The sequence below is a fragment of the Kryptolebias marmoratus genome, linkage group LG14 (genome assembly GCF_001649575.2).
Source record: "Kryptolebias marmoratus isolate JLee-2015 linkage group LG14, ASM164957v2, whole genome shotgun sequence".
NCBI classification, from domain to species: domain Eukaryota; kingdom Metazoa; phylum Chordata; class Actinopteri; order Cyprinodontiformes; family Rivulidae; genus Kryptolebias; species Kryptolebias marmoratus.
The window spans coordinates 14,140,557-14,167,839 of NC_051443.1; the positions used below are offsets into that span (position 1 = coordinate 14,140,557).

General features: G+C 40.5%; 1 protein-coding gene across 22 annotated transcripts; it reads left to right on the forward strand.

The window, feature by feature from the left end:
- Window positions 1–760: 760 nt before the first annotated feature.
- Window positions 761–27,283, forward strand: add1 (adducin 1 (alpha)). 22 transcript variants are annotated; one of them, XR_001808396.3, is made up of 18 exons: window positions 761–895; window positions 9,794–10,002; window positions 10,273–10,435; window positions 10,706–10,857; window positions 11,435–11,515; window positions 11,688–11,837; window positions 11,920–12,063; window positions 12,150–12,248; window positions 12,499–12,672; window positions 12,833–13,183; window positions 17,124–17,219; window positions 17,342–17,434; window positions 19,958–20,114; window positions 20,760–21,092; window positions 21,767–21,856; window positions 22,547–22,580; window positions 24,737–24,790; window positions 25,194–25,278. XR_001808396.3 is itself a non-coding variant. In XM_017407687.3 (18 exons), the coding sequence occupies exons 2-17, from the start codon at window positions 9,808–9,810 to the stop codon at window positions 24,786–24,788; spliced, it is 2,346 nt and encodes a 781-aa protein (XP_017263176.1). In that variant the 5' UTR covers window positions 761–895; window positions 9,794–9,807; the 3' UTR covers window positions 24,789–24,790; window positions 25,194–25,330. The 22 variants fall into 22 exon arrangements, 19 of the variants coding, with proteins under 19 accessions (XP_017263176.1, XP_017263177.1, XP_024859798.1 ...); XR_005233979.1 differs by lacking the exon at window positions 24,737–24,790 and adding an exon at window positions 23,558–23,628 and having other exon boundaries at window positions 25,194–25,209; XM_017407687.3 differs by lacking the exon at window positions 22,547–22,580 and adding an exon at window positions 23,115–23,130 and having other exon boundaries at window positions 25,194–25,330.

Genomic DNA, 27,283 nt, shown 5'->3' on the forward strand with positions numbered 1-27,283 from the left:
CTATATTCCGCTCATATTTTAGGATATTAAAGACAATGCACTCTAGCATTAGCTAAATGGTTAAAAGCCAAACTGTGATGGTGAAGTTGTTTTAGTTGCTTTGGTAACTTACACTTATTGTAAAGGGACCATTGTTGCAGAAAAGCACACAAATTAAGATATTTTTTTAGCAAAATAGGCTGCTGTAAAGATGACTTTATACCCAGGTTTGCCCAGTCCTTTTAACAAGCTGATAAATATATTTTGCACACAGATATTTTCAAGGGCTGGAGATGGATGGACGGATATTGCTGAGAAAGAAATACTAGAATGGTCTGCCAGCAGTTCTGACCTGACTCCAGGAAAAGAATGGGAGAGAATTTAGGAAAACAAACAAACAAACAAACAAAAACTTACTTGCATTATTCCAACTTTTAGGAGGTAAAATGGGACAAAATAAGCTCTGAAATGCTTATACATTTTATGTTGTTAGAAATATTAGAACCAGTATAGGAGCATTTTAACAGAATTACAGAACATTAGCACATATAAATAATGCTTCAGTTCAACATACTTCTGAACAAACCCCCAATGTACTTCGTGTGACTTTGTTTGAATGTCTTCAACTTTTATCACGAACTCAAATACCCAAGCTTCTCTTTAAGAGGCGGGCTCACCGCCTAGTAACCAATCACCGTCGCCGTCTTGATCACGTGCCTCCAGACGCCCAATGGCGAGCCGCAGATTAGCTCCTGCCGCACCCAAGTGGGATGAAGGTGGATTGGGCGGGGCGAAAAGCGAGGGCAGAGAGATAAACCCACTCTGAATTCACCAGGGGAGGGGATAAAAACAGAGAAAACTCTCGTCCAGCCTATGCTCCGCTTTGTTTTAATTTCACCGCAGCAATAAAGAGAGGGTAAGCTCATATTTAACCGTGCTTCGTTGCCCTTTTTCCCCAGCGGTAGCTTCGGGTGTGATATGCCTCGTGTGTTTTTGTGTCGTTGTCTTTCGTTTCAGTGGGAGCTCTGTTTTGCTAATGTGCAGCCAGTTTGAGCGGAGGAGTGTGAACACAGACTGCTGTGCAGGGTTCCTTTTAAAAAAAAATCTCCGTACACTTAAACAATTACCCCCATAATTTAAATCTCTAGCTAAATGGCTACACCTCCGCTCAGTCGTCTTATAGAGCTCAACAACAGCCGAGGTCTCGCACTCTGAGCCCGGGCTGTTTGGCTTCCAGTATCGTTAGCTTGCCGCCAGAGCAGGCCTGTACTGGGATTTTGTTTTTTTGTGTGTTTTCGTGTTTTCTCACTGGCTGTAAACTGTTAAATATGGATCGCTCTGCGTTAGATACTGGCCTTTTTCCAGCTTGGGTGTGTTTCCGGAGGATTTTGTTTTGTTCAGCTGTGAGGTGATGGAGCAGTTTCCTGTCCGAGGTCAGACAGCTCTATGTCCTGCATGATGATGATGATAATAATAATACCACCCTCCAGGCCTGCTATTTTCTTTTCTTCTTCTATTTTTTTAACATGCAAGCATGTATTTCAAAGTTGCACAGAAGGAAACAACACCTCACTTCAAGAGATCATACACAGAATTGTAATTTATAAAAAGAAAAAGCAACATTCCAGTTTTCATTTACACGAATATAATAAATTGAAGTGAAAACTGAACTATTGATAACTGCTACCAAAACTAGAATACTGCTACATGTTGACTGACATAATTTGCCTGGCAGTGATCTTGCACAGATTTATAAACCATTATCAATTCATCTTCAAAATATAGACAGCTCTGAGATGATGTCACGGTCTGTCCGCCATGTTGGAAGACCAGCTCCAGTGGATAACCATCCAGAGAACACGCTGAGCGATCAGTGTTGATTGGGCCCAAAATGCCCAACTTCTGCACAGTTTTCGGCTGCTCGAATAGGGCTGACTGAGATTAAAAAAAACTCCTAGTCAGGATCCCTGCAGTCACAATGAACCCAAGAGAACAAACATGGTCGTTGTCCACCGAGACGAAAACACCAGTGGACAAACCTCGGTCGAGCAGGCCTATCAGAAACAAGTCTATCCGTGCAGAATTAGCTCAGATCTGTTCACCAGTGCATTTTTTTAACAACAAACAATAACGACACCAGCAACACAGATGAGTAGACTCATGAACTGCGTCACTTTGTACTGATACTCGCTGTTTATTGGCTTTAAGTGAGTGGCTGTGTTGTGAAAAAGCTGGACAAAAGCTCACTTTGTCAGTAGTTTACACAACACTTAGCCCTGATGTTGCTGTGTGGTAACCATTCCTCATTATGACACCTGTTTCCTGCACCCAACCGGAAACGCAGTAATCGTTGTAGGCTTGGGGACTTTTGTATGCCTTGAGGTTTTTACTCGAGAACGGGCTCGGGTCGAAAACCAGATCATTTATAATATCAGGATACGAGACCATCTGCAGCTGATTTGGACAGTTTTTTTTTTTTTTTCTTTGTAAAGGTCAAAGTCATTGAACAACTTGCTCACGTGTCTTCACATATTTTAACTATTGTTGCATTGCCCCCCCCCACCCTCTATTTTGTAGATCATCAAACTCAATCAAATAAATATTGCAGATAAAACTTGTCTCGATCCTTTGTTTGTCTTCCATCATGGAGACGATACATCATGTGTATGCTTGCTGATAACGCCTGTTGATGTGGTCTGTGAGGGACTGTTTTTTTTTTTTTTTTACTGTTTATATGATGGAAATGTATTACTGTAACTAGTTGTGGTACAAGTTAAAAATACACCTCTAGACCCCTAAAACCTGTGAAATTCTTTACCTTTATGCATTTAGCCATGTCTTAAGTCCTGAACTGAATGGAAGATTTGGAAAAGGTTTGAGCTGAAAAGTCAAGTAAGCAAAGATAGTTTGGGAGAAGCAATGATTTTTCATTTTTAGTGTAAAGCTTTGTCTGGTGTCATCATAAACAGCGCTCTTCCCCATCTTGTAGTGCGAAGTGTAGCTACAAAGCTGGGATAAAATGTGGGTGTGTAAGGCGGTGTTAACTCCATAGATCTGGTAGTTTTGTTAGAATGAGCGAACCTCCCAAAGGATGGAGCTTGGCTCTGTCAGTCTGGCTTCGTGTTGTCACCCTCCACACACACACACACACACACACACAGCCCTACTACACATCCACACTCACTACAGATACAGAGCTCTGTGTTTGTTTAACTCCCACTCCTCACACGCCCACATCCTGGACTGCAGTGCAGCTGAAAATGTGTTCCTCATTTCAGCTCCATTTTCAATAGATCTCTCCTTCCTTCCTCTCCACATGCAATCACTTAAGAGTGTGTCAGGTTGATATTTGTAGTACAGTCAGGCATCGTTCACACCAAGGAGGTCACTAGAGCTCACTCGAAAACACAATATGTCTTTAGGTCTGGGTCAAAGGTTGCATAGATCCACGCATGATGCAGTGTAGAAGAGTGTGGGATATGTGTTGTCTCCACTGCTCTGTCTTAGGACACACGAACGCCAGATACAGCTTGATCTGTGCTCGCACAGCAACACAACAACAGGGCGGACTGCAGTTGGCAACAGATCTTACTTTTCCCCAAATGCCCCGCTAGTTCCAGTCTAGCAAATATCACTTAACGTGTTCATAAAAATGGCTGAATGGAAACGAAAGGTAAATAAAATATTGTGGAGCGTTTCAAAAATCGGATTTTAACATGTTGGACAGGTGTGGGGAAATTTTGTCACATTAATTAAATCTAAATCTTTGTAAGTGCGACAGAAGCGGGTACATGGAATAAATGATTTGCTGAAGGTACATGACAAAAGTTGTAATTTACACGGTCCACTGTGCTCTGTCACCAGGCTTTAGGTCATGGTGACCACATCATATTTGACAGTTTTTGACATTTAAATAACTGCAGTCTGTTACTTAGTCTGGGTTTGAATCTGTCCTATGAGGCAGGAGTTAACCCTCTGTGAGGTAACTTCAGGTCCAGTGCTGGGCTTTTCAGTATCATGAAGCTGCTTTATTTCCGTTTATTCTGGCCTATTACTGTTTAACTTTATACTTTACGCTTCTGAGCAGGTTAGGTTAGAGAAGAGATCACACATGTGAAAGCTCCACTTCCTGAGCCTCTAAAAATTAAAATGAACATCTTTTTTTCCCCCTTCTTTTGAAAACTATTGATCAAAAGATTGACCAGAATGAGCTGCTGTTTTATTTATTTTTTTAAACCTCATTTGCTGCTTTCTGCCATGTTTATTGGGTTACCATCCGTTGGCAAATCAATAATAACTGAATTACAAAACCAGCAAAACAGATTAATAATAGATGGAGTCTAAATGTGATGGGAGTGGATCACCTGGTATTGGGATATTGATTAATCCAGAAAATTGACTGGAGTTGTAAAGTTTACCTGGGAAAAAATGATTTCAATAAGGTGTAGTCGGCAAGGTTTTCTTGTATTTTGTTGTTCTAATATTTTTTATTTTAATATTTCTTTTTAATATAGCCAATAAGTTTCAACTGAACTCTTAACTTTGCAAAAATGGATGTAAAACCGAATTATTTCCTATTTAATAAAAAAAAAACTTTTTATGGCTAATACTTGGTTAAATAAATCCATACCAAAATTCTGGATAGACTTATGTTTATCTTCAAATCGATCGTGTTTACACAAGAAGACTTTCTGATATTTAAAATCAACATGACACGTTGTTGAGCCATATTGTCTCAATATGATTCTGATCATAATTAAAAATTCAAATTTCCAGCCTTGTGTTTGTTTTTACTTTGGCAACATGTACGTGTATTGTTGCCTGTTCATCTTGTGAAGCACTGTTCTACCTTGCCCGCTTCACTAGTGTTGGAAACAGACTTATCTATGGCACTGATTGCAGTCCAGTGCACAAGATGAGACCTTGCATGTTCGAGCGCTGAAATGACCCCCACTGCATGGTCATCGTATTTGGAGTCCGTGCGCTCGCAGAAACACGTGAGCAGTTTGTCATTGGATTCTGCAATTCTAATCATGACAGGCATCCAACCCAGAGATATAAAGAGGTCTGTGTGCTTTTGCTGAATGGCTAAAAACGACTTAAAACACCAACTGTACACACTCACATGTATGTATTAAAACTTGTATAAAAAAAACGATCAGCAGCTCATTGAGGCCATCTTTCATATATATATATATATATATATATATATATATATATCAAACATTCATATAGATCTGTTCACTGGGACTCAACTGAATGACATGTTTTTGGACAAAATGAAGCAGATTTTTTCAGCAACAGCTCAGTCATGCTGAAAATGTTTTCAGTGCAAGTTGTGTTTCTCAGATTTGACTAATGTTGGGATATGTATTCGTCTCTTGTTATTTTTGGAGTTTATACAAAGGGACTGGCAGAGAGCTGTTTATTTAACTGGTTTTCTACTGAACATTGCTTCTTCACAGCCTCTGTATAAAATGGAAACAAACTGATTGATTATTTAATACAACATTCTGTTTACTGAATATTTATTTCATTACAAACAAACTGTTGCTGTATGTTTGATCACAATGTTGATACAGATGGAGGATTCTTTTGCATTTGGCCAGTTGTGGATAATGTATATAGAAAAGCTGAGTTGCTTTATGGAAATTTTCTGTTATATTATCAACAAAATGGTGAATAAGTTTGTCGGCTTCCTGTTTTACTTATACGGTAGAATTTTATTCGCACGTCCTTATTTTAATCTCTACCTATTTCACAATGTGTAGAAAAGCCTGAAACAAACATTTGACACGTTTTAAATAAACCTGTTCATAGCAACTTCAGTTAAGTGTTTTTGTAGAGTGAATGCAGTCAAATGTAATGTAGAAAATAAAGTTGTTATTGTTTGCAGAGTCCAGTACTAAAAACCAGCCTTCAAGTGGCTTTGTTAAAGCTGAAACCTTCCAGCTCTTGCATTAGTTAGCGGGGTCAGGGTAGCCAGAAAATCCCAGGCGTTCATTAGGTGACACTGAAACCACAGCGTCTCACACAACCAGTCCTCATCTCATTGAATGAGTCTGAATTTCTGACCCATTTTATTTATTTTTTTAAGCCGCAGCACAAGGCGTCTGTTTTAACATGTATGCCTTGTGCTGCAGCTCACACTGTGGTGTTAGCCTAGAGCTTTTCTTACATAACAGTAATCTTATTTTTTTTAAAGCAGTCCTGTGTTTCCATGGAAATGTATTTAGTTTCCATAGTGACTGCACTTTCAGCAGGAGCTAAGGCTAGTCAGGCCTAGTGCTTCTACATTTTTGGAGAGAGAGAGATGAGAAAAGGAGGATACTTTTAAAAACAATAATATTCTGAATAGTTGAACACATTCTGCATTTGTAGGCTTTGGATTACTCTGCTGTCTGTCAGAAATAAACAACCCTGAGGTCGAACCATTTAGTTTTAGACATGTTTATATGGACTGGAGATGTTCCTGCTGGTGTCTGTTAACATTAGGGGCTTGTAGCAGGAAATTGGATGTTTAAAAATGGCTGCAAAAGTAATACTTTTAATGATTGTCTTTAATATGTGAAAGGTCGGCTAATTGTTTTGATTTCCCAAAGCTGTTCATGCTGCCTTTTTTTTTTTTAAGTAATTAAAAATGTTTTCATTCTACATTAAAGCTGTTGTCTTTCTCCTTTTTTATTTTCTTCTCAGTATATATTTGAACAAATCTTTCATCCCCTCTATATTTGCACGTGTGGCAGATCTTGAGCTCTAGTCTGGTGCTCCGTCTGGAGTGATGGCAGCTTCACTTGAAAGGATCCTATTACACAATTCTTGCAGTTCTTTAGAGCACCGAGATGGTTTATGGAGATGGAGAGAGCGTTAAACTTCCCCCCTCTGCTCTCTGTCTGTTTCAGGGTTCTAATAATTTCCAGTGCGTTTGCACCAGCACACTGCAAAAATGTATGTCTTAATTGATTACAAGCTTGATTAGAAACTATTTGAGAACAGGATCAACTAATGTATTTCTTGAAATGCAAGCAGAATTTAAGTATTTATGAGCATCAATGTCAGAGCACATTTTAGGGCATTGGGCTCGAGCAGAAACTGCTGCGTGATTTTTGGTTTTGGAACTGAAACAGATTTGCTATTCCTTAATAATATCACACATTGTGATTGTGTATTTCTTGGCAAAAAACTGAAGTTTAAATGCTAAATTTATTTTCTTTATTTCTTTTAATTATGTGAACATATTGAGCCAGTATGTCACTGTGCTGTGACTGTTGGAGACTCAGATTTGTGAGAAAATAGGCAACTTTTCATTCGCAGTCTTGCTGAATTCACAAAAAAGTACTTGTGACCACTGAGTCATATACCTACATTTTGTGCAAACAACTTTTGGAAATCCTGGGCTGTTGTTGTGTCCACGGCTTGCAAAGTTGTAATCCAGGCTGTGCACATTAGTTTGTCGCTCATTCCCACAATTACAGGAGTTTTTCAATAACTACATATTTTGCAAAGGCAATCGATGAACAGTTTCAAGTTACAAGTACATACATGTTTCCACATTGTAGGGAAATAATAAACAGTTGGCATTTCACAAAATCCAGCTCTAGAATTACAGAAAGTAAAAGTTGAAGACAACTGAGTATTCTGAAATACTGAAATATTTGTCTTGCGACTTTTTGAACATGCTCAAATTCAAGCGACGAGATGGCGAGCGTCTGTTGTTCACTCAAATTAATTGATAACCCACGCAAACTTTGGAGACCTTCTTAAAAATGCCATTCACAAGCAAGACACTGGCTTTAGTTCTCTCCACCTTCGGGTTAATGTGCGTTTTTATAAGTAAAAAATACTGACACCTCCATCTTCACTTCTCAGATAAAAGTCTGAAGAAATGCATTTTCATCTCCGCACTTAAAGGTTTTGTTTGAACTCTTTACGATTCAGTCCTGTAATCACTTTTTTTTTTTTTTTATTGGGTGGACTCCCGTTGTTTTGTCTAATTTCAGCAGCGAGCACCATCGTAGCAGCCAACAGCGAGTACAACATGTGGTTTGACAGCTAGTTCAAACAAAGCAAATTATATCTGACAAGGAGTCTGGAAGCATTAAGATCCTCCTGTAAACCACACTGACACGGGTCAGTTTATGAAGGACTGCAGACATGGCTTTGGCGTGTGTTTCTTTACTCTGTGACAGCTGAATGCTTTTCATGATGGCCTGTGTAGTCAGCATTTAGGTGAATTGGTTTCATTTTATTCACACTAGTGTCTTAATGCTAATAGTCTAGTCTATAAATGCTGATTTAAACAATGTTTTGGTGAACTCTTTATAAAACTAGCCATCATTTCTAAACTTTGAATAATTTTAATAACCAGGATTTGTACTTGCTGTTTTTGTTCGTTTTTGAAGGATTTCTATGTCTGTGATTTGTCTTAGTGTTTTTTGTACAACAGCCATTTTAAATAAACTTTTACTGAAGGCAACATATCTCACCAGATTTTATAAAACATGAATCAAAACAATAAAAAAGGGATGCAAACCCAAAGGCTCCCGCTCTAAGTCTGTGAAAATGTTTTGTTGTTGTGGGGAAATTTCAGAGCACTGATAAACATAGACAGAAACTCTGAGAGGAGCTGTCGGCTCCCAGTGTGCCGCTGCATGCTTGGAGTTCAGGCAGCAGTTGTCATGGGAGTTGTAGCTGAACATTTGTATTGATGCGGTCTAATGGGCTGGTCCGGCCTCTGCAGGGCACCACCCGCTGCCCTGTGTGAAGACTCGCAGACACGGTTATGTTTGTTAAGTCGGATTGTGTCCTGCTGCAGTCGAGTTGTCCGAGTTGTGACAGACAGGTGGAGACTACTGATCTGCTCAAGCTCCTGTCAGTTGGATATCCAACATGTTTCCCTCCTTTCTTCTGTAAATCATTAGATGTTTTTGTGGGGTGATTTATATTGCACTAGCTGATCAAGGAAGTATGACGCTATTGCTGTAAATTACAAATAAAGCCAACAGGTTGACATATCAAACGGTGTTGGCAATAAACATTTTTATTTCTTTGAGAGACCAGTTTCTAGCCAATGTCTGTGAGGGGGTTTTTTCTTTCTTTTTTTTTCTTTGCCAATTATTCACAGTTGAGTGGTGTTTTGATTCCAGGAAGCACACTGTGGAAATCAATGAAAACCTTTATGAACTGGGGAGAGCGGTCACATGATTGTGGCAGGAAGTAGGGGAGTGAGTGGGCTGTATGATTGGCTTTCACTAACATCCGATGCTTCCTACAGTTGTCACTTTTAACAACTCTTTCTGTAATTTCCTCAAATAAAAAGCCAAATTTTCAATTTAGGTAACATGATCTTCAGATGTTTGACATAAATGAAATCAGCGCTACTCCTGAGGGGTTTCTGTTTTGGATCTGCAGAGTGCCCCCTTCAGTCTCAAAGGGGAGGACCTGCAGCCTTTATGTCCTACTGAACATTAAGAAGCACTAATTGAGTATTTGTGGGGAGGGGCTTTAGTGTTAATTTGCACCACAAGGAACCAGTAACACCAGAACCTAGCGCATAGACGCAAAAATGGCACCGTTTAGGTGGTTAAGTCAGTAGCAATGCCATCCTGTGTTTTTAATATATAGATGTATAATAGAAGACAGCGTTCAGTTATATTCAAGATAATTCAGATCTAAAGGACAGAGATGAATATTTAGGCTATTCATAACTTTGATTTCATGTTTTGAGATCTACCCCTCGTCTCCATATAATTCATCTTGTTTTACAGCATTACAAAATGTTGATGGTCTTTTTCTTCTTCTGTCACTGCTGCAGGAGGCCAAACCAGGATGAACGGCGAGTCAGGTGCCGGGGTGGTGACGGCTCCCCCTCCCACCACAGCCCCACACAAAGAGCGGTACTTCGACCGAGTGGACGAGAGCAGTCCGGAGTACCAGAGGGAGAGGAACATGGCACCCGACCTGCGACAGGACTTCAACATGATGGAGCAGAAGAAGAGGGTCTCGATGATTCTACAGAGCCCGGTCAGTGGGTGTTTTCTATGCACAAATGAGTCCAAGAATCAGTTTAACCATCAAAATGCAGCGCTACATTTTCTTAATGTTGCTACCTGGTAAAACAAAACAAAACTGAAGTTACTGGCAAACAAGTTTTAATTTTTTAACTTTAATAATATTCTGTGCCAAAGTTGCAAGTATTTTTAAAGATGCAGTATTTTAAATCTGTTCTTGGAAATCCACAAAGCAAGTTGGACGTGAGTTTATTTGTTTTTCTTTTGGTCTGATGACTGGCAGGCTTTTTGCGAAGAGCTGGAGACCATGATCCAGGATCAGCTGAAGAAGGGGAAGACTCCCACGAGCCTGCTGGCGCTGCAGCAGATCGCAGACTTCATGACCACCAGCATGCCCTCCATGTATCCAGCTGCACCGCAAGGAGGCATGGCAGCTCTCAACATGAGTAAGCAGAAAGGAGAATGAGTGTGTCTGTGACTTTTTGACCTCAGCCCTGCTGCTTTGTCCGCACTCACAATGAGTAATGCAGCGGAAGCCAGAGTTAATTTGGGATTCCAGTCATATTTCAGTAAGCAGAAGAGCTCTGTGTTCTGATTTGTAAATGTTGTTGGCAAGAAGCGTGAAGGAAAGCAGCTATGTCTTCATAAAATAGTGCATTTTAATTTGTAGTACCTTTGTCTTCTTAACCTTTTGTGACTCTTATTTCTTCCTTCAGGTTTGGGGATGGTAACTCCCGTCAACGATCTGCGAGGCTCAGACTCCATTTCCTACGAAAAGGGCGAGAAGCTGCTCCGCTGCAAGCTGGCTGCATTTTATCGACTCTCCGACTTGTTTGGCTGGTCTGAGCTTATCTACAACCACATCACAGTAAGTTCCTGAAAGAGAAATGAACTTATCCTGAAGGTTGTCATTCAGTAGCTTTCCTAAATGCCTCTGCATACTCAAGTCACAAAGTCGACTCTCAAAATGGCGTCAAACAGCAGTTTGCGCCAAGTATTGTGTGATTGGTCAGAAGTTGTTGTGGGTGCGTTTCTGTGGAAAAGCCATTGATCTTTTATAGTATGAATTTTTATTTTTTCCTAACAAGATCATAAGCTTAAGCATACCTCAAAATCCATAAAAGTCTTTAAAGGACAGCATCAAAAACTGGATGTATGGGCATGTTTGTGGAGAGAAATCTGAATCTGAAGATCAGTTATAAGCTGTTTTTATAAGTTCTTACCAAATTCATTCTGCCCAGCTTTAGTCTCTTATCCTCTTTTTTTTTTTTTTTTTTATACACAAATGTAAAAATAAACAGGCTATTTATTTTGTTTGTTTAACCAGTTCAGATCTTTAAAATTGTAATACATTTTTGATCAAGTCGTTGTGGATTTTAAAGAAATGATTTTAGTTTAGTTGACTTTAATGTGAATGACCTCACCCTCCTGTTGTTGTGCTGCAGGTGAGAGTGAACTCAGACCAGGAGCGCTTCCTTATCGTCCCCTTTGGGCTCCTTTACAGCGAAGTCACCGCTTCTAGTCTGGTAAGAATCAGCTTAGATCGGTTTTTGAAGAGCATCAAGACTTTTGAGAGGCAACTAAACTTACACATCTTACTACTTAAAAAAAAATCTTTTGACATTTGAGTTGAATATAAAATGTTTCAGAAGAGGCCATGTTGTCGCTGTGACTAACTCTGTGTGCCGTGCCCTACAGGTGAAGATAAGCCTTCAAAGTGAGATTGTAGACCGAGGAAGCACCAACCTGGGGGTCAACGCAGCCGGCTTCCTCCTCCACTCTGCCATCTACGCTGCACGACCCGACATCAAGTGTGTCGTACACATACACACGGCGGCTGGCGCTGCGGTAAGGGAAATGCTGCAGTTTAACTGGACATTTAAACCGCCATTGATGAAAATGTAGCATGACCCTGTTTGTTTGACTGCAGGTGTCAGCCATGAAATGTGGGCTGTTGCCCATCTCACCTGAGGCGCTGTCCCTGGGTGAGGTGGCCTACCATGATTACCACGGCATTCTGGTGGATGAGGAGGAAAAAGGTCTTATACAGAAGAACCTTGGGCCCAAGAGCAAGGTAACAGAAGTGTGTGTGGTATAGAACATGAAAACAAGATGAAAAGCAGGATTGCAGTTTAGGGTTATTGTCGTTCTTGGTCTCAGGTTCTCATCCTAAGGAACCATGGTTTGGTGACAGTAGGAGAAACAGTGGAGGAGGCTTTTTATTACATTCACAACCTGGTGACTGCCTGTGAGATACAGGTAGGACACTCTGGGTGTTATAAAGACAACTTCCTTTGAATTGTTTGACATAAAGACACTCTTCGTGTTATTTCTCATTCTGTTTGTTTGCATCTTTCATAACAACCTTTGTCTTTTTGTCTTTCCATCTTTGTAAATGTTTCTTTTTTGTTGTTTTTTATGGTTGTCTCGTCTTGTTCCACACCTTATTTTTTTATGTCTGGATCTGTGTGTGTTTTGTCTGTTTGTATACCTCCTTATTGCTTTCTAGGTGCGAACACTGGCCAGCGCTGGAGGGCCAGACAATCTGGTGATGCTGGACCCCTCAAAGTATAAGTCCCGTCCACGGGTCCCTGAGCCGGCTGGCGACGGGTCCTCAACACACCCCAAGTGGCAGGTTGGGGAGCAGGAGTTTGAGGCTCTCATGAGGATGCTCGACAACTTGGTAAACACCAAGCTGATGGTTTAATTACCTTCTGTTGCGGGGAGGAGGTTCCGGGGCAACCTCTGGGTCATTTACTCCTCCACAGGGAAAGGTGTAGTCTAATCTCATACATTTTTACTCTGTTAACCATTTTCTGACTTGCGCTGTTACTCTTTCTCAGGGCTACAGGACGGGCTATCCTTACCGTTGCCCAGCACTGCGAGACAAAGGTAAAAAGTACAGTGACGTGGAGCTCGCCTCCTCCGCCCACGGTGGTTACACATATGGGGAGGACAGTGACTCAGGCGCTCGCTCCCCACTGAAACACAGCTTCCAGCGCGGCCAGCGTGACAAGACCCGCTGGCTCAATGCTGGCGGCCGGCCCGACGAGCCCTACGAGGACGGGCCCGACAGCACCAGCCCCAAGTCGAAGCCTAAGGTGTGGACGAACATAACACATGATCACGTCAAACCCTTGCTGCAGTCTCTCTCGTCCGGTGTCTGCGTGCCAAGCTGTATAACCAACTGCTTGGTCTGTGCCTACCTTATTGTTCATAGTATAGAATTTACAGCTACCTTGTTGGTGGAAATGGGCAGGTGGTCGGCATCCTGAGGATCTGGGACACTGAAAAGTTAAAGTAAAGGCGTTCAGATATCAGTTTTTCAATAAATATTGTTGCAAACCTTTTGCTAAGATGCTGATGAGATACAATGCAAGTCAGTACAGTCCTGCTTTTCTCTCCTTCTGCTCCTTCTTGGCTCAGTCGTGCTGTAATTTAAATCATCCTCCTAAACCACGTTTCTAATGTCTGTTTAATATTTAATGGAGCTGGGCTTATTCATTGAACCTCTTAGTTCTTTGTTTCCTTCTGGTCTCCTAGAGCTTTATGATGCCAGGCCAGCTGCCCAGAGCATGCCCCACTTGCATGTGTAGAAGTGAAATGCATTGTTGGTCTTTGTTTTTTTTCCCAGAGGAGCAAGCAGCAGGGGTGTGGCATGAGTCCTCAGACAGGACCACACAACTGCTTCCCACCCCTTTAACACTTTGGTTTCCCTTTGCATCTTGATGTCGGCTTACTTTGTTGCTTTAAAAGAAAGGCATTGATCAATCGATGAAGGATTAGGTGAGATTTGAGGCCGTATTTACCAAAGTCGCACGCCGCACTACTTTATAGTTTAGACTTAAAAGGCAGAAGAAAGTAGCATGTCTCAGAAAATGTTTTTTTTTTTTTTTTCAGAATTGTGTCAGATAAGATGGCGATACACAAAAGTGAAAATTTCTTTTGCTAAAGTTCTGCAGCCTGCTTTTCTTTATTGTTCTCCAAAAACTTGCAACTACTTTCAGTTACGCGCTTGTGTTGCCTCCTTATTATTTTTCTCTCTAATTTCTGGCTTCGGTTTTAATTCCAAAGTAGCTTTAAACACTTTGTCTGCATGAGTGGATTTGTTTTAAAAGAAGAAAATTTAAAAAAAAAAAAAAAAAGGAAAAGAAAATGCTAAGTTGACCTGACCTTTGAATCAATTATCTCCTGTTGGGAAAGTAGGAAGTGTTTTGTTGTGAGACTCTTTCTCAGTGAGTATATCGTGTTTACGTGTTCATCTCATAATCAACCAACCCAACCCTGCTATTCCCATCCAATACCCCTTCCTCATTTTGCCCCCCCCCCTGCTTTGGCAGCAAACCAGCCAAACTTGGAGTAATCACAAAAAATGAAATCATGAGCTTATTAGTTTCACTGCGAGTTACATGTGTACTATTTTTTTTTTTAAAGAAAAAAAGGAAAGAATTTGCATGATTTGTGTTTTTTATATTTTCATCTGCTGCTCATTCACTTTTAATGCAAGAAACTGGTGACAGATCTTTTTTATCTGTGCTGAGCATTACCAGGTTTACAAAAACCCCTTTTTTCAGAAAAACAAATTGCACATTAAGGGAAAGGCAAGACGGTAAAAGACTTCATCCTTTGCAGAAAGGATGTTTGCAGCATTGTCCCAAAATGGCCAAGTGTTCTTGGGTGTGTTTCTCTCTTATCTCTGTCGTCCTTGTTGTGTATCAGCCTGGAAAATGACTTTGGTGATGCCAGCTCACCCCTCACTGCCACTCTTGCTTCGTAAGCCAGCTTCATCGTCTCTGCCACCCACCCGGCCATCTTTCACTACTACCCCACCACTCCCCACCTAACCTCTTTTTATTTATCTTTTGTTCCTCATTCTGTGATTTGTTTTCACTTGATCTTCAGTTGTGTTCAGTTCAAGTAGTACGTCAATGATGATGACAAATATAAATGCATCGTTAATCTGTGCTTTCTCCCATCGTACTCATTAGTCTGTCGTCGTGTTCTGTTTGTATTTTTTTCACCTGGGAGGAGTTTACTGTAATAAGGCCACTTCTTGGCTTTAAATTCAATCCGGCACACAAGCTTTAACTATATTACTTATTTACTTAAAATATGTTTCTGCAACAAAATTTATCATGATCGTAGTATTTTAAGGTACCATTTTTAATTGCCTGATAAGTGGAAACAAAACTAAATGTAGCCTTAATTTTGTGCCAGGCAGCTGTAAATATACAAACTGGTTTCAAAGACCTTTAACTTAATGCAAAAGTGCATTTATCAAAAGGAAATATAAAAACGTCACTTCATACTCGTATAAATTAATTTTTATCCCTCAAGTTAGAGGAAAAAATTGTAAAATAAAAATATTCTGTGCTCAGTCGAGAGATAAAGTTAAAATCACTAAACTAACATTCCTTGAAGGAATGCAAATAGCCAACGACCTTGCTTGTAAGTTTTAGACAAAGACTCCACCTACTATGCCAATAAATTATAGCTCAGTATCCGTAAAACTGAGTTGCAGTCATTTTGTTTTTTAAGATTAATGAGCTGTGGCCGCCATCTTTACTCGTGTCTATTCTAAAAGTTAACCAGTTGTAGATGACCTCCATTAACCACTTTTTAAAATTTTTTTTATTACAGTCTGTCAAATGTTTCATGAGGTTGTTTCCTAATAAAATGCACACACAGACAATTGCATGATTGCCCACAGTCACACAAATGATACAGCTTACTGTCTCCAGATTTTTACGTCTGTGGTTTTTCACCACCCCAACAAAAGGCGTGTGTTTTGCGTCAACAAATGTGATCTGTCTTCGCTTTGTACTCTATTGTTGGATAAGACTTTAAGACTTTTTCCTGTACAACTCAACACTGAGGACAGAAATGAACAAAAACATAAATAAAAGTTCTCTAAACATGTGGATATCCTGACTGGGCTTTTGTCAAGTCAGCAAAGAAATCTAAAAAAAAAAACCACACCACTGAACAGAAGAGGTCAAAGAACAAACGCTAAAACATTGTCCTTTCTAATGTTGCTGGAGTATCTGAGAAACTCCAAACACAACATCCCAGTACATTTCAAACCCAACAGGACTCTCAGGCACAGGCTGGTCCACTCGAAGGACAAAGCACCCAAACACAAACTGAGCGGTGTGGCGTATGCAGTTCAGTGCAGCGAGGAATGTCCAGAACTCTGTAAGCACTGAAACCAAACGGCCTCTCCACAGACACATGGCTCAACACAGGAGAGCCACCCCTTCAGGACAAGACTCAGCTGTTCACCCCCAAGGATAAGGGACACTCTTTTGAGGACTAAAATATTCATAGTTTGGACTGAGAAGACAGATGATTTGAGAAGGGGTGAAGGAAGCCATTTTTTGTTAAACGAGAAAAAAAAATTAAACAGAGAGGGTCTCAGATTTCAGCTTTCAAAAACCTATAATGGAGCGTTAAGCCTAATTCCCAGTCAGTTTCACTCTGACACCTTCACTCATGTGAACAAAAAGGCCCATTTGTGAGTCAAGCCAACAAAGACCCTAATGAGCCTCTGTTGTGAGGAGAGTGAGTGTAATCTGCAGATGAATCTAGCTAACAGAACATCTCAGCTTTAAAAGCTTTAACTCAACACACTCTCTCCTTGAATTGAGAAAGCTCGTTGGATGAGAAGCGAAACATCTTCAGCTATAGAGTAGAAGTCCAGCTGTTTTTGTTTTTTAATCTTTTTTTGGATTTACCGTGTCCTGGATGACTGAGAATCTACACCAGCATATTACCTTACTAAATCCAAACCGCTGTCAGATGATAGATTAGATGATACATGATCCATGTAATGCATAATCTTTTAGAGCCAAGTCTTAAAATATAATTTCTACACACTTATAACTTGTAAACTTATTTAAATAGTGATCTTTCTTTTAAAAAAAAAACTTCCCTAAAAACGTCTCATCATCATTGGGTTACTTTTTAGATTCAAACCTTTTCTACAGTCATCCAACTTTTATTTGTTTTATTTTTGCATGACTCTTGTGTTGTGAAGCCTGCATTGTATGATGTCTAAGTATATTTTTGTGCTTGGGCTTTTCCTGCGTTTCTGATTTTAGCTGTTTTCGTTAACACTTTACGTGGCATTTACAGTGGACAAAAGAAGATGGGCTCCGTCAGGCCACAGCAGCCAATCAGTTCATCCCATTGAACACCGACCCAAAGGAAGTCCTGGAAATGAGGAATAAGGTATCACAGCCTGTTTTTTTATTGGATTTCTTTGGTCACGATTTGTGATGCTGAACTTATCTGGACGTCTGATACACACAGAAGCGTCTTCACCAGTTTGTCTTACAATCCTTCGTTCGCAGATCCGCGAGCAGAACCTGCAGGACATAAAGACTGCAGGGCCTCAGTCTCAGGTTCTGTGTACCGGCACTGTGGTGGAACGAACCTACAACCAGGTCAGTCTGTGGACTCGGCACCTTCATGCCTCGCTGCTTCAACTTTCCTGACCTGGAGGTGAACATGTCTCATTCGAGTGGAAAAAATCAGGGTTTTATGTGTTGAAATCAATCAACTTATGTCAGGTTTTCTAATATGTTCAGTCCAGGTCTGGAAGTGTCCCCCTAAAACTCAGATCCTGCAATGTGCATATACTGTGCATGAACTTGTTCTGGAAACTGGGCTCTGTTCAGAATTATGCATAAAATTATTAACTTGAATCCTATTTCACATCAGCTATTAAAAAATGGCGTCTTAAAAAACAAACAGAAAAGCACAGAAATGTCCTCCATGTTGTTGATCAGAGCATGGAAGGACTTTAGTAACAAGGACATTATTCTTTGATCACAGAGACTGTCGTTCTTGCAGGTGAGTAGATTGTGGGAGAGGTAACGTCACTTTGGTCTCTTAACCTGCCAGCTCAGGCTCAGTTCATCTTCATACATCTTCCTATTGAATTAGCCAATTTAGTTTTTATTTACTGTTTGGCGTCACAAAAGCATTTGCAACTTGAGGATTTTGAAGTCTTGAAATACTTCACAAAATCCCCTATGAACAACTGATTGCGTCTTTGTGCATGTACCCTTTTTTCTTTTTTGTAGGTAGGAAATTATCTAAAAAAAATTTTTTCCATCATGCTCTGTGGTTCTGTTTGCATGGCTCATCACCACTGAGTCGATGGGAAGCTTTTTGCAGTTGTTGCAGTGTGTTAGATGGGCTTGGAGTGAAATAATCAAAAATAAAAAGGAACTGGACACGAGTCATTTAAACAATGGCTTCATACACATTTGTAAAGTAAGCAAATTTTCTGTGTGTATCCATATAAACACCTAAGAAGGTGCAGATGGCGTGGCCTTGGATCAAATTTTATGACCCTCCTTACCGTACAGCACCTGCTTGTTTTGGTTGCCTTCTGAAAATGCATGCTCATGGTTACGGAGTCCATCGCTGCCATGCCTCTCATAGCAACTCGTCTTCTTCCAGAGCCATTTCTCTTTGCATGCACTTGCAGCGTTTCAGTGGATGTTTGTATAAATGCAGAGGTGGAAAGTCACTAAACACCAAGACTGCTGAAATCCCCCCCCAAAAGACAGATCTATACTGTGCTCTTTGTTCTTAAGGAGTTTTCAGAACGGTGAAATCTTAAGCTTGCTGAAATTCTGAAATTGTTTCTGAACTGAGAATTTCTTTAGTACTCTTTCCCCCTTTGTGTGTGTGTGTGTGTGTGTGGACGGTCACGACTGCTACAGAATGTGCTCAGTTGTGCCCCCCTCCCTTCACTGGGTTTTGCTATTGCAGGATGCCCCTCTGTCTGACTGTACAGACACTATTGACGGCCTCGATGTGTCCGAGGGGTCCTATAGTCCTGCTAAATCAATTAGAAAGGTACTTCCTGCTTTGTCACTTCTTTTCATTTCGTAGTGTGCTCAGCAGCTACTTGGACAAGCCTACCATGGCTGCCCTAATTTATATGTTGGAAAAAGTTGCACCCCTAATTTTTAGCATGCGTTAAAGGAAGTCCTGGGGGTGTCCAAACTTCTACACAACGGATGATGCTTCAGATCATTAGTTCTCTGTAGATGAGGTGTTTCATTTGGATCTTTGTTGAAGAAGCAGATAAGGTGACGCCCTTCCTACATGTTTTTTTTCAGAACCTTTCAATGCTTTTAGGCTAACCCTAACCCAACACATTGTCTCTGATTGCTTGCTAAGACATATTCACAGTACGTGTTGCTGCTGAGACTCTGTCTGCAGGTCAGAATTTAGTAAAACAGTTTATTATATGCTGGTTTTAACCCTGACAGGATCTCTCTTCCTTTTTAGTTTTAAAGCATCACAAATATTGTTAAATCAAAATCATTTGTGTGCATTGGTTAGAAAAGTCCAGTTTCTGTGAGAGCTTAACTGGTTGACTTGAACCGTTTAAGGACCTGTCAGTGATTTGGTGTGGTTCAAAATTACTGCAGGAATTCTTTGAGAGGAAACAAAACAGTCTTTCCAATAAATAAATGGTTTGGGGGGAAAATGAATGGTCTGTTCATTGTGATTGGGTGACTAGCAGTCCTAAACCTTTATTCATGCAGGCTTTTGTAACCACCCATAGTCATGGTGATGTGTTTGTGAATATAGTGGGGGTTTTTGTCACTAAAGTTTGTTTTTAAACTGCATTTTGAATATTTCTTCTTGCCTGTATGTATAATAATCAGCCATTTATAAAACAAACAAACAAAAAAAAAAACCACAGTAATACTTCTCAGCTCTGTGGATATTTTGTAATTTATTTTTTCCTCAACTCTTACTTGTAATCTAAAACAGTTTAAGAACTGAACAGTCTGTCAGTCACTTTTCAAACCTTTTTTTCCAGCCTTTAGCCTCTGGCCCTGCAGCCAGTTTCCTCCGTCTAAAATATTCTGTTCAGCTTTCATCGAGGAAACTGTTCCTCCCCCTTAATGTCTGGGTCTTTCTTTTTGTGTGTCTTGAAGGGCGAGCTTGTGACCGCCTCCAAGGCCATCATTGAGAAGGAGTATCAGCCCAAGGTGATCGTCAGCAAGACGGGTCCCAACCCCTTCACCAAACTCACCGACCAGGAGCTGGAGGAATACCGCCGGGAGGTGGAGCAGAAACAGAAAGGAGGCGAAGGTACGACTAACAAAGCAAATAAATTGATCTTATTGTTAAGAAAGCTGCTCATCTATTAAACTTTTTTTTTTCTTCCTAATGGTTTTGAGTTTTTAGTGTTCTGTTATTATCTGTATCATTTCAAGTTCTCAGGTGTCTCAGAAGCTAACTTTGGGTTCTTCATTATAAATGAAAGTAAAAATAACATATGTACTTTGAAATTTAGCATATATTGAATTATTTTCCTTTGCCATGATTTATTTTTTTCTTTTACAACAGTTTGAGGACACAACAGTTAGTGGATGAGTGACATATTTTTTTTATTCTCCATCATCCTCTGGGTTAAATTTTAAGGGAACAGTGCATTGTCCATATCACTTCTTATTTACCTTATCACTCTTATTTTGTCTTTCTTTTTTTTTTTAAACATTGTTGGAAAACTGTCATCTTTCCAAGTCTACACAATGGGAAAACTAAAGCTTTATTACTTTGAGTTATGTATGAACTTTTTTATGCCTTTTTTTTTTTTAATATAAAAATTGTTAAATTACAGTGTTTATTTTTCTTTTTCCAAGTACTAACCTTTATATTAAGTGCAGCAACAACCTCACAAAGTTCAGCTTTGGACAAACTTTGTTATTTTTCTACACAAACACGGATCCACAGTGAAAAAACGAGCCGATTGTAAAACGGGATCAGCCTCCACCTCCAGCGTTTCCCGATCGGAGCCGGAAACGGTGCCTCGTGTCGAGCCCTCTGTTTCCACGCCTCTACGTTCAGCCGACTCCCCCAGCTTGGAGAAAGCCCAGGCTCCAGCCTCCGGTCAGAGCTCCTCTGCTCAGGGCCCACCTGGAGGCCCGGAGCCAGCTCGTGGCGGTGCAGGAGCTGCAGAGGTGGACGGGGATGATGTTTTTTCACCTGCAGATGAGATGTTTTTAGCTCCAGACCTCAGCAAGGAGCCGTCAGATGTAAAGGGGCCTCAGGAAGTTCAGGCTCCAGGTACAATAGACGAAGTGTTGCTAAAGCTCTGCTGGCCTTCGACTCCCCTCCTTCCCTGCTCGGCCCCGGCCTGTCTTACTCCCTGTGGGAGTCTGGGAATTCCCGCCTGCTGTTTCCTCTGCTCTTTCCAAGGGTTTAGAGTCTGCTGGTGTTGTTTCATTGTGTGCAAGCACCTTCTTTACCCACATTTCATGTCTGGAGGCTTTGCTTGATTGTTCTTCACCTTCAGTCTCTGCCTCTGATGTCTTTTCTAAAGGCATCAGAGCTCTGGTAGATCAGATGCGCCTCTGCAGTTTGATTGGTCGGAGCAGAGGAGAGACAATAAAAAAAAACGAATGATGTCCTCCTTCCTTCCTGTTAACGTGTCTTAGTGATTTCTATTTGTTAGTGTCACCTTTTCCCTTCAAATTTATATAAAATGTGATTTGAGGGGTGTTTTTCTCTAACACATTTAGTGGGAAGTGTATTAAATAAATTTGCGCCTCTTCTCTTACTGAAATTTTTTTTTTTTTTTTTCCTGGTTTGGGTTTTTGTCTCTGCTGATTCTGACAAAATGTGGCTTTTTATAAGCACTTTTGGCAAAAAGATGGAGAAATTATTATTGGAATGACTTTCTTCTGGAGGGTTCACACTTCATGGAGGGCACAGTTCCTTACAGCAGATTTCTCTTTCAGATCCAGAGCAGCAAGTTGAGTCTGCGGAGGAGCCCAAAGGCCCCAAACCAACATCCACACCACCGAGCACCCCGGTCAGAGCAGAGGAAGGTAAGTTGGGCTGAAACACTTGCCTCTGGCCTGGTTCTGCCTGGTTTTAGCATGGGGGGGGGGTTTCTCCTGGTTTTCTGGCTTCTCGAGTGTTTTTGAGCTCTACAGAGACGATGTAAAGTCTCCTGCCTCTTCACCTGCCTGTCTTTTGTGTTTTTTATAATTTTTTAATTTAATAATACTACTGTAAGTGTTGTGTTGTCTTTGTAATAACAGGCCAAGAGGATCTGATATTTATTATTAGCTATGCAAATTACAGGATTTTAATTCTTTTAATTTTTGCCCCTCTTGGTCTTTATTACCATTGGATTACACCTTTTGTCAGCGGTATCATTCATGATACTAGAACTGGCTTTAAACATCAAAGTTAAACTATGTAATTAAGCGGCTTATAAGCAACATTCAGTTAACTTTGATACAGTCAGTTTAAGGGGATTGATTCCAGGTGTAATCTAATATCAGAAGTGTTATAACGTTTGTCTGTAAAATATCTCTTCACTTCCATTCTTCATCTGTTTGGGGGTCTTCTGAGAATGATTCCCAGCCTTTATTTTTTCCTCTCTTTCACAGTTTTGATTTCTTATTTATTTTAATTTTTTTTAATTTACCGTGGTGCCTGTGGTTTGATCTGCATAGACATTTGTTTCTACTTGTGCTTTTTTTCTTCTTTGTGGCTGCGATTACAATCAGGAGATGGAAATACAAAAGAGTACCTGTTGCCATAGTAAGTATGTACTGTTCCACCTCCTCGCCACCCTCCTAATTGCTGGTCACCCTCCACGCTCGTGTTTGCTCATTTTATTCTGTTTTTTTGTTTTTCTGTGCATGGCTTCAGTAGCTGGTTTATTGTCTGAACTAACATTTGTTTTGGGGGGTTGATTCTTCTCTGGATTTCTGTCCCAGGGTTAGGTGGGGGTTATTTCAGAGCTCCTAGCTCGTCATTTGGATTAGGTACAAATGATAAAATCACGTGGCTACAGCCAGAAAAAGGCAACAAATTGGTATCATCTGACTTTTCTCTTCCCGTTAAGCTGGTTTGATAATGACGTAAAAGAAAGTGGAGCTCGTTTCTGAAGTAAACCTCACACCTCACTCAGTCTTTGCCTTCGATAACCTTGTTTCTTCCTGACAACTATTCACACTCTGACTAACTTCTCTTGCACTTGAGCACATTCTGTAAATGTTGATGACTTTTTTTATATTCCTGTCTCGTTCCAAAAAGTTCTAAGAAGGTGTTAAACTGTTGTCTGTCCTGCAGGCGAGTCCTTTACCAGGTACATCGGTGCTTTGAGTGACGCTTTTTAACCAAACTGGCTGCTGTTGGTTCAGCTTGAAACATGGTTGAAGCCTGGCTGTGTGCTTATTGGTCTCCATGTTATCTGTCTGTGGTGTGTGAGCTTTTCTCTGTTCCGACTGACTCCACAGGCGGAAAAACGAAGGTGGTGCATTTTCTGAGGTCTCGTTTCACACTGGTCTCTGTCGCATGAAAGTCACGTGGAAATGAGTAAAAGGTGGCGTTGTTTGGCATCGGTCGGCACGGTGTTGCGGCTCGTAGCACTCTTTTTGATGCCGTTTTCCTGAAGATGACCTTCTGGGTGCGGCTCATTTTGCTGGGAGTTTTTTCTTTAGAAGAAGTAACTATGTAACACAGGTGCATCAATTTTTGTTTTAATCTTATTTTGTGTTCCTCCTCCCTCCCAGATTTGGTGGGGTAGTTTTTGCTGCATCGTGGAAACAGACAAGCAGCTCCAAAAGTCAGACATCAGCTGAAGGTCTCTGCCTTGGCGAGACAACTTTTTTCTCCTTAAATGGCGCCACATTTGTCAGGAAAATGCATTTGTGGGTTGAGCAGCAAAGTTGAGTATTTCAGTTGCACCAATAAAAAACCTTTCAAATTCAAGGGTCTTAGTAGCATGTGGAAGAACCATACACAGCCACAACAGCCTGGCACCCCCTCCTCATGCCGCCTGGTCACACACTGCTGTGAGATGGCATCCCATTCTTCAACCAGCATTTGTTGAAGACAGCCAGTGTGGTTGTGTTGGAATGAACAGCACACCCAAGCTGATCCCACAGGTGATCAGTGGGGTTGAGGTCAGGACTGCAGGCAGGCCTTTCCATCCTCTCCACTCCCAAATTCTGGAGCTAGTCTCTGATAAACCCCGTTCTGTGGGGGCGAGGGTTGTCATCTTGGAAGGTAGAGTTCGGTACCAGACTGTGGAAATATGGGATTGCCCCTGGTTGCTCACAGGTGCTGTCAATCAGACACCTGGGGTACCTGGAGCTCAAAACAACAGCCAGAAGTAGAATAAGCTGTTTGCCATTGGTAGAGGAGATTTGACTTTTTTTTCATGGGTGTAACGTACATACTCAACTCTGCAGCTCAACCCGCAAACGCATTTTACGAACCATTTAAGAGGATAAAGCAGAATTTCCAATAATTTAAGATTTCAATACCAAGAAGCATTGTTACAACAAAGAAATAATCGACCAAACATAAATATCTTTAAATTGTGTGCTATATTTGTGTTTAAACAACTATAAAAAGAATAACTGAATCACTGCTGACACTTCTGCTCTCAAATAGATGAATTACCTTTTTAAAAAAATCAGGATGTACTCCCAGCAATTAGATAAAATTTAACCAAATATGATACTAAGCTCATTAGAGCTTTTTTTTTTGGCTCCCGCTGATAATTCACAACTTATTGCTTTGTGAGAGCTGCTCTAAATTTGAAAAGATTTCCTTTTACCTCCTTAACTCACCTGTGTGCTGTTGTTGTTGTCAAAATCTTCTAAAACAGAAGTGCTTTTTTATGTTGAGGCCTTTCATTTTTTGTTCTGTTTTGTTCTTTTTCACTTGATTTTGTCTGTACGCAGGGTGCAAATGAGCAAGGGAACTGCACTCATTAAGATTTGCCTGTATAAATGAAGGTAAAGCAAAAAAATCTGCACCGGCTTGAACTTTGGAAGGAAGAAATCGTTGATGAATGAGAACTCTGTTAGGCCTTTTTTATTGTTCTCTGTGAGTTAAAGATTTACTGTTAGCTTATGTGATGTAAAGAAAGTGCATCTTGGTTTGGCTTCAGTCTAAGGAAAGGTTTGTGCATCGTTTTAGAGGGCAGGACTTGTTTAGTGAGAATGTTGCCTGTAGAAGTGACAGACTTGATCTTTAAGACCCTTGAATTGACATATTGATGCTTTCCAAGTAGACCATTTTGTGGATTTTGCAGCTTACTCTGCAAGTTGTTGTAGCTTTACTGTCTCGTGATCCGATCCATCAGTCTGTCTTCTTGGATCAATAACTCTCTCTCCATCCTCCCACCCCTCCCATCAGAGTCCATGCCAGAACATACCTTTAAGGATGAGAGCGACGCAGCCACCCTGAGACAGACCCTCCCAGATTTAACACCCGACGACCCCTCCGAAGCTCCGGCGCTTCCCGCCGAAGACTCCGCCTCTCCTGCGCCTGCCACAGCAGAAGCAGCCGAGGGGGAGGAACCCGCCGACGCCGGGGAGCAGGACGGCGACGAGTCTCCCAGCAAATCTCCCTCCAAGAAGAAAAAGAAGTTCCGCACTCCTTCCTTCCTAAAGAAAAACAAAAAAAAGTCTGAGTCATAAGATCGGAGAGTGTCGGCTCGGTCCTCCAGGCTGGCCTCGGCTTCAATTTTATTATTATTTTATTTTTATTTTTTTTTGCTTTTTGTCTTCTGTCACGGCACTCTTCAAGCGAGCCACACTCAACACACACGTATGCTTTCTGTTCTTTTGATATTGTTTGCTGCAGGCTTATTAACCTATTTCTCCTCATTAGTTTGTGCCAACTTTGTATACAATGTAAAAACGATTGCTTAAAGGTTTTTAACTTTTACGGGCTTTTAGTTGTGAGTGACGCAATCTGTCTGGCCTTTTATGCATGTCTATTACAGGTCCACACGCTCGGTGTGCGGATGTAGGGTTTTATCCCTCTTTATTTTTTAAACTAACCATTGTAACCACTAGAATGTAAAAGGATTGTATCTAAACATGTCAAAAGTGTCTTTTAAAAACAGTCACAGCAGAAGAAAAGCTTGTATTTAGCTGGTCGTAAATTCTGACGGTAATATCTACAAATTGCAGTGCTATTTTTATTTTATTTTTTCCACTGAAAGCTGTTCGATCATGAAATTACTTGTCAGCTGGAGAGATTTGAATGCCCTATTCTGGGTTTCAGACATAAGAAAATGATCATCTCACTGTTCCCAATTAAATCATTTAACATCTAATGTTTGACTTCTTATTTTTGAATGCCTGTAAAGGTTTTTTTTTATTTGGTCACATGCAAACTGTTGTCATATTTTTCCAGCCAGGTCTGTTAAAAATGTTGCTTTTTTTTCTGCATTGCTGCAAACTTACAGATAATTTTGTGATATACCACGTAGTCCACAAAGGCTTAGTCATGCCTGGTTTTGGAGATTAATTTGTTGCTTCATAAACACATAAAGCCAGAAGCTAATAAGTCTTTAGTTTGAAGGAATGTGTGTGTTTTGTGCTTTTTTTTTTTTCCACTCAGATTGTTTGAATTCAGCTTCGTTTTGTATTCTAATATTTGGTTTCACTTGATCAATGTGAAAATTAGAACTCGCCGCACTGCTACATTTAGGGTGGATGATATATTTCATTTAGTTTTGGATTGTGTAATTTACTCGTTCCATGAAGTACACAGAGCCATGATTAAACGTCGAGAGGGAGAGCACTGATGCTCCCCTTTATTAACCACTATTTGGGAACTCGAGACCACACATTGACTAATTAAACAAACGCAGTCATATAAAACATGATATTGATTGCATGATCAGTTGTATTTCTGAACCGTCAGCCCAGATTTTACTGAGTAAAACGCTACTCTGAGGACTGAATGTTTGCTGTAAAAGTGATATATGGTGAAGAGTTATTTCTGTTCTTAGTTACTCTTATCAATAATTTAAAACTAGTTCAGTTTGAGGTTGCGAGCAATAACGGGGTGGTTTCTGTGTATGAAGGTTATCCATCCTATTTTAATGAACTAAAATGTCGATTAAAGCATCTAACATGAAACGCTTCGATAAACTGGGTCTGGCTTGCATCAGGTGGTTGACTTGCAGAGCTTCATACGAGCTGAACAATTGTGTAGAAAGCACTTGGTGTGCTGTCTTTAAAATCATCTATTCAATAATGTTTTAATATACCATCACTAATGTCTCAGTAGTCCTTTAAATCCCTTTTTTTCCTCTGTTTTGGTTTGTTTTTCCCTCCATTTTACAGAGCTAACTATGCTAATTTGTATCTTCTGTCTGAACTGCTTCCAATTTAAATGTCTCGTCATCTACAGACTTAATTTATCACCTTGTTGATTTCCTCCCCTCCGTTCTACAACCATGAATAAAAAAGAAACACTACCCTGAAAAA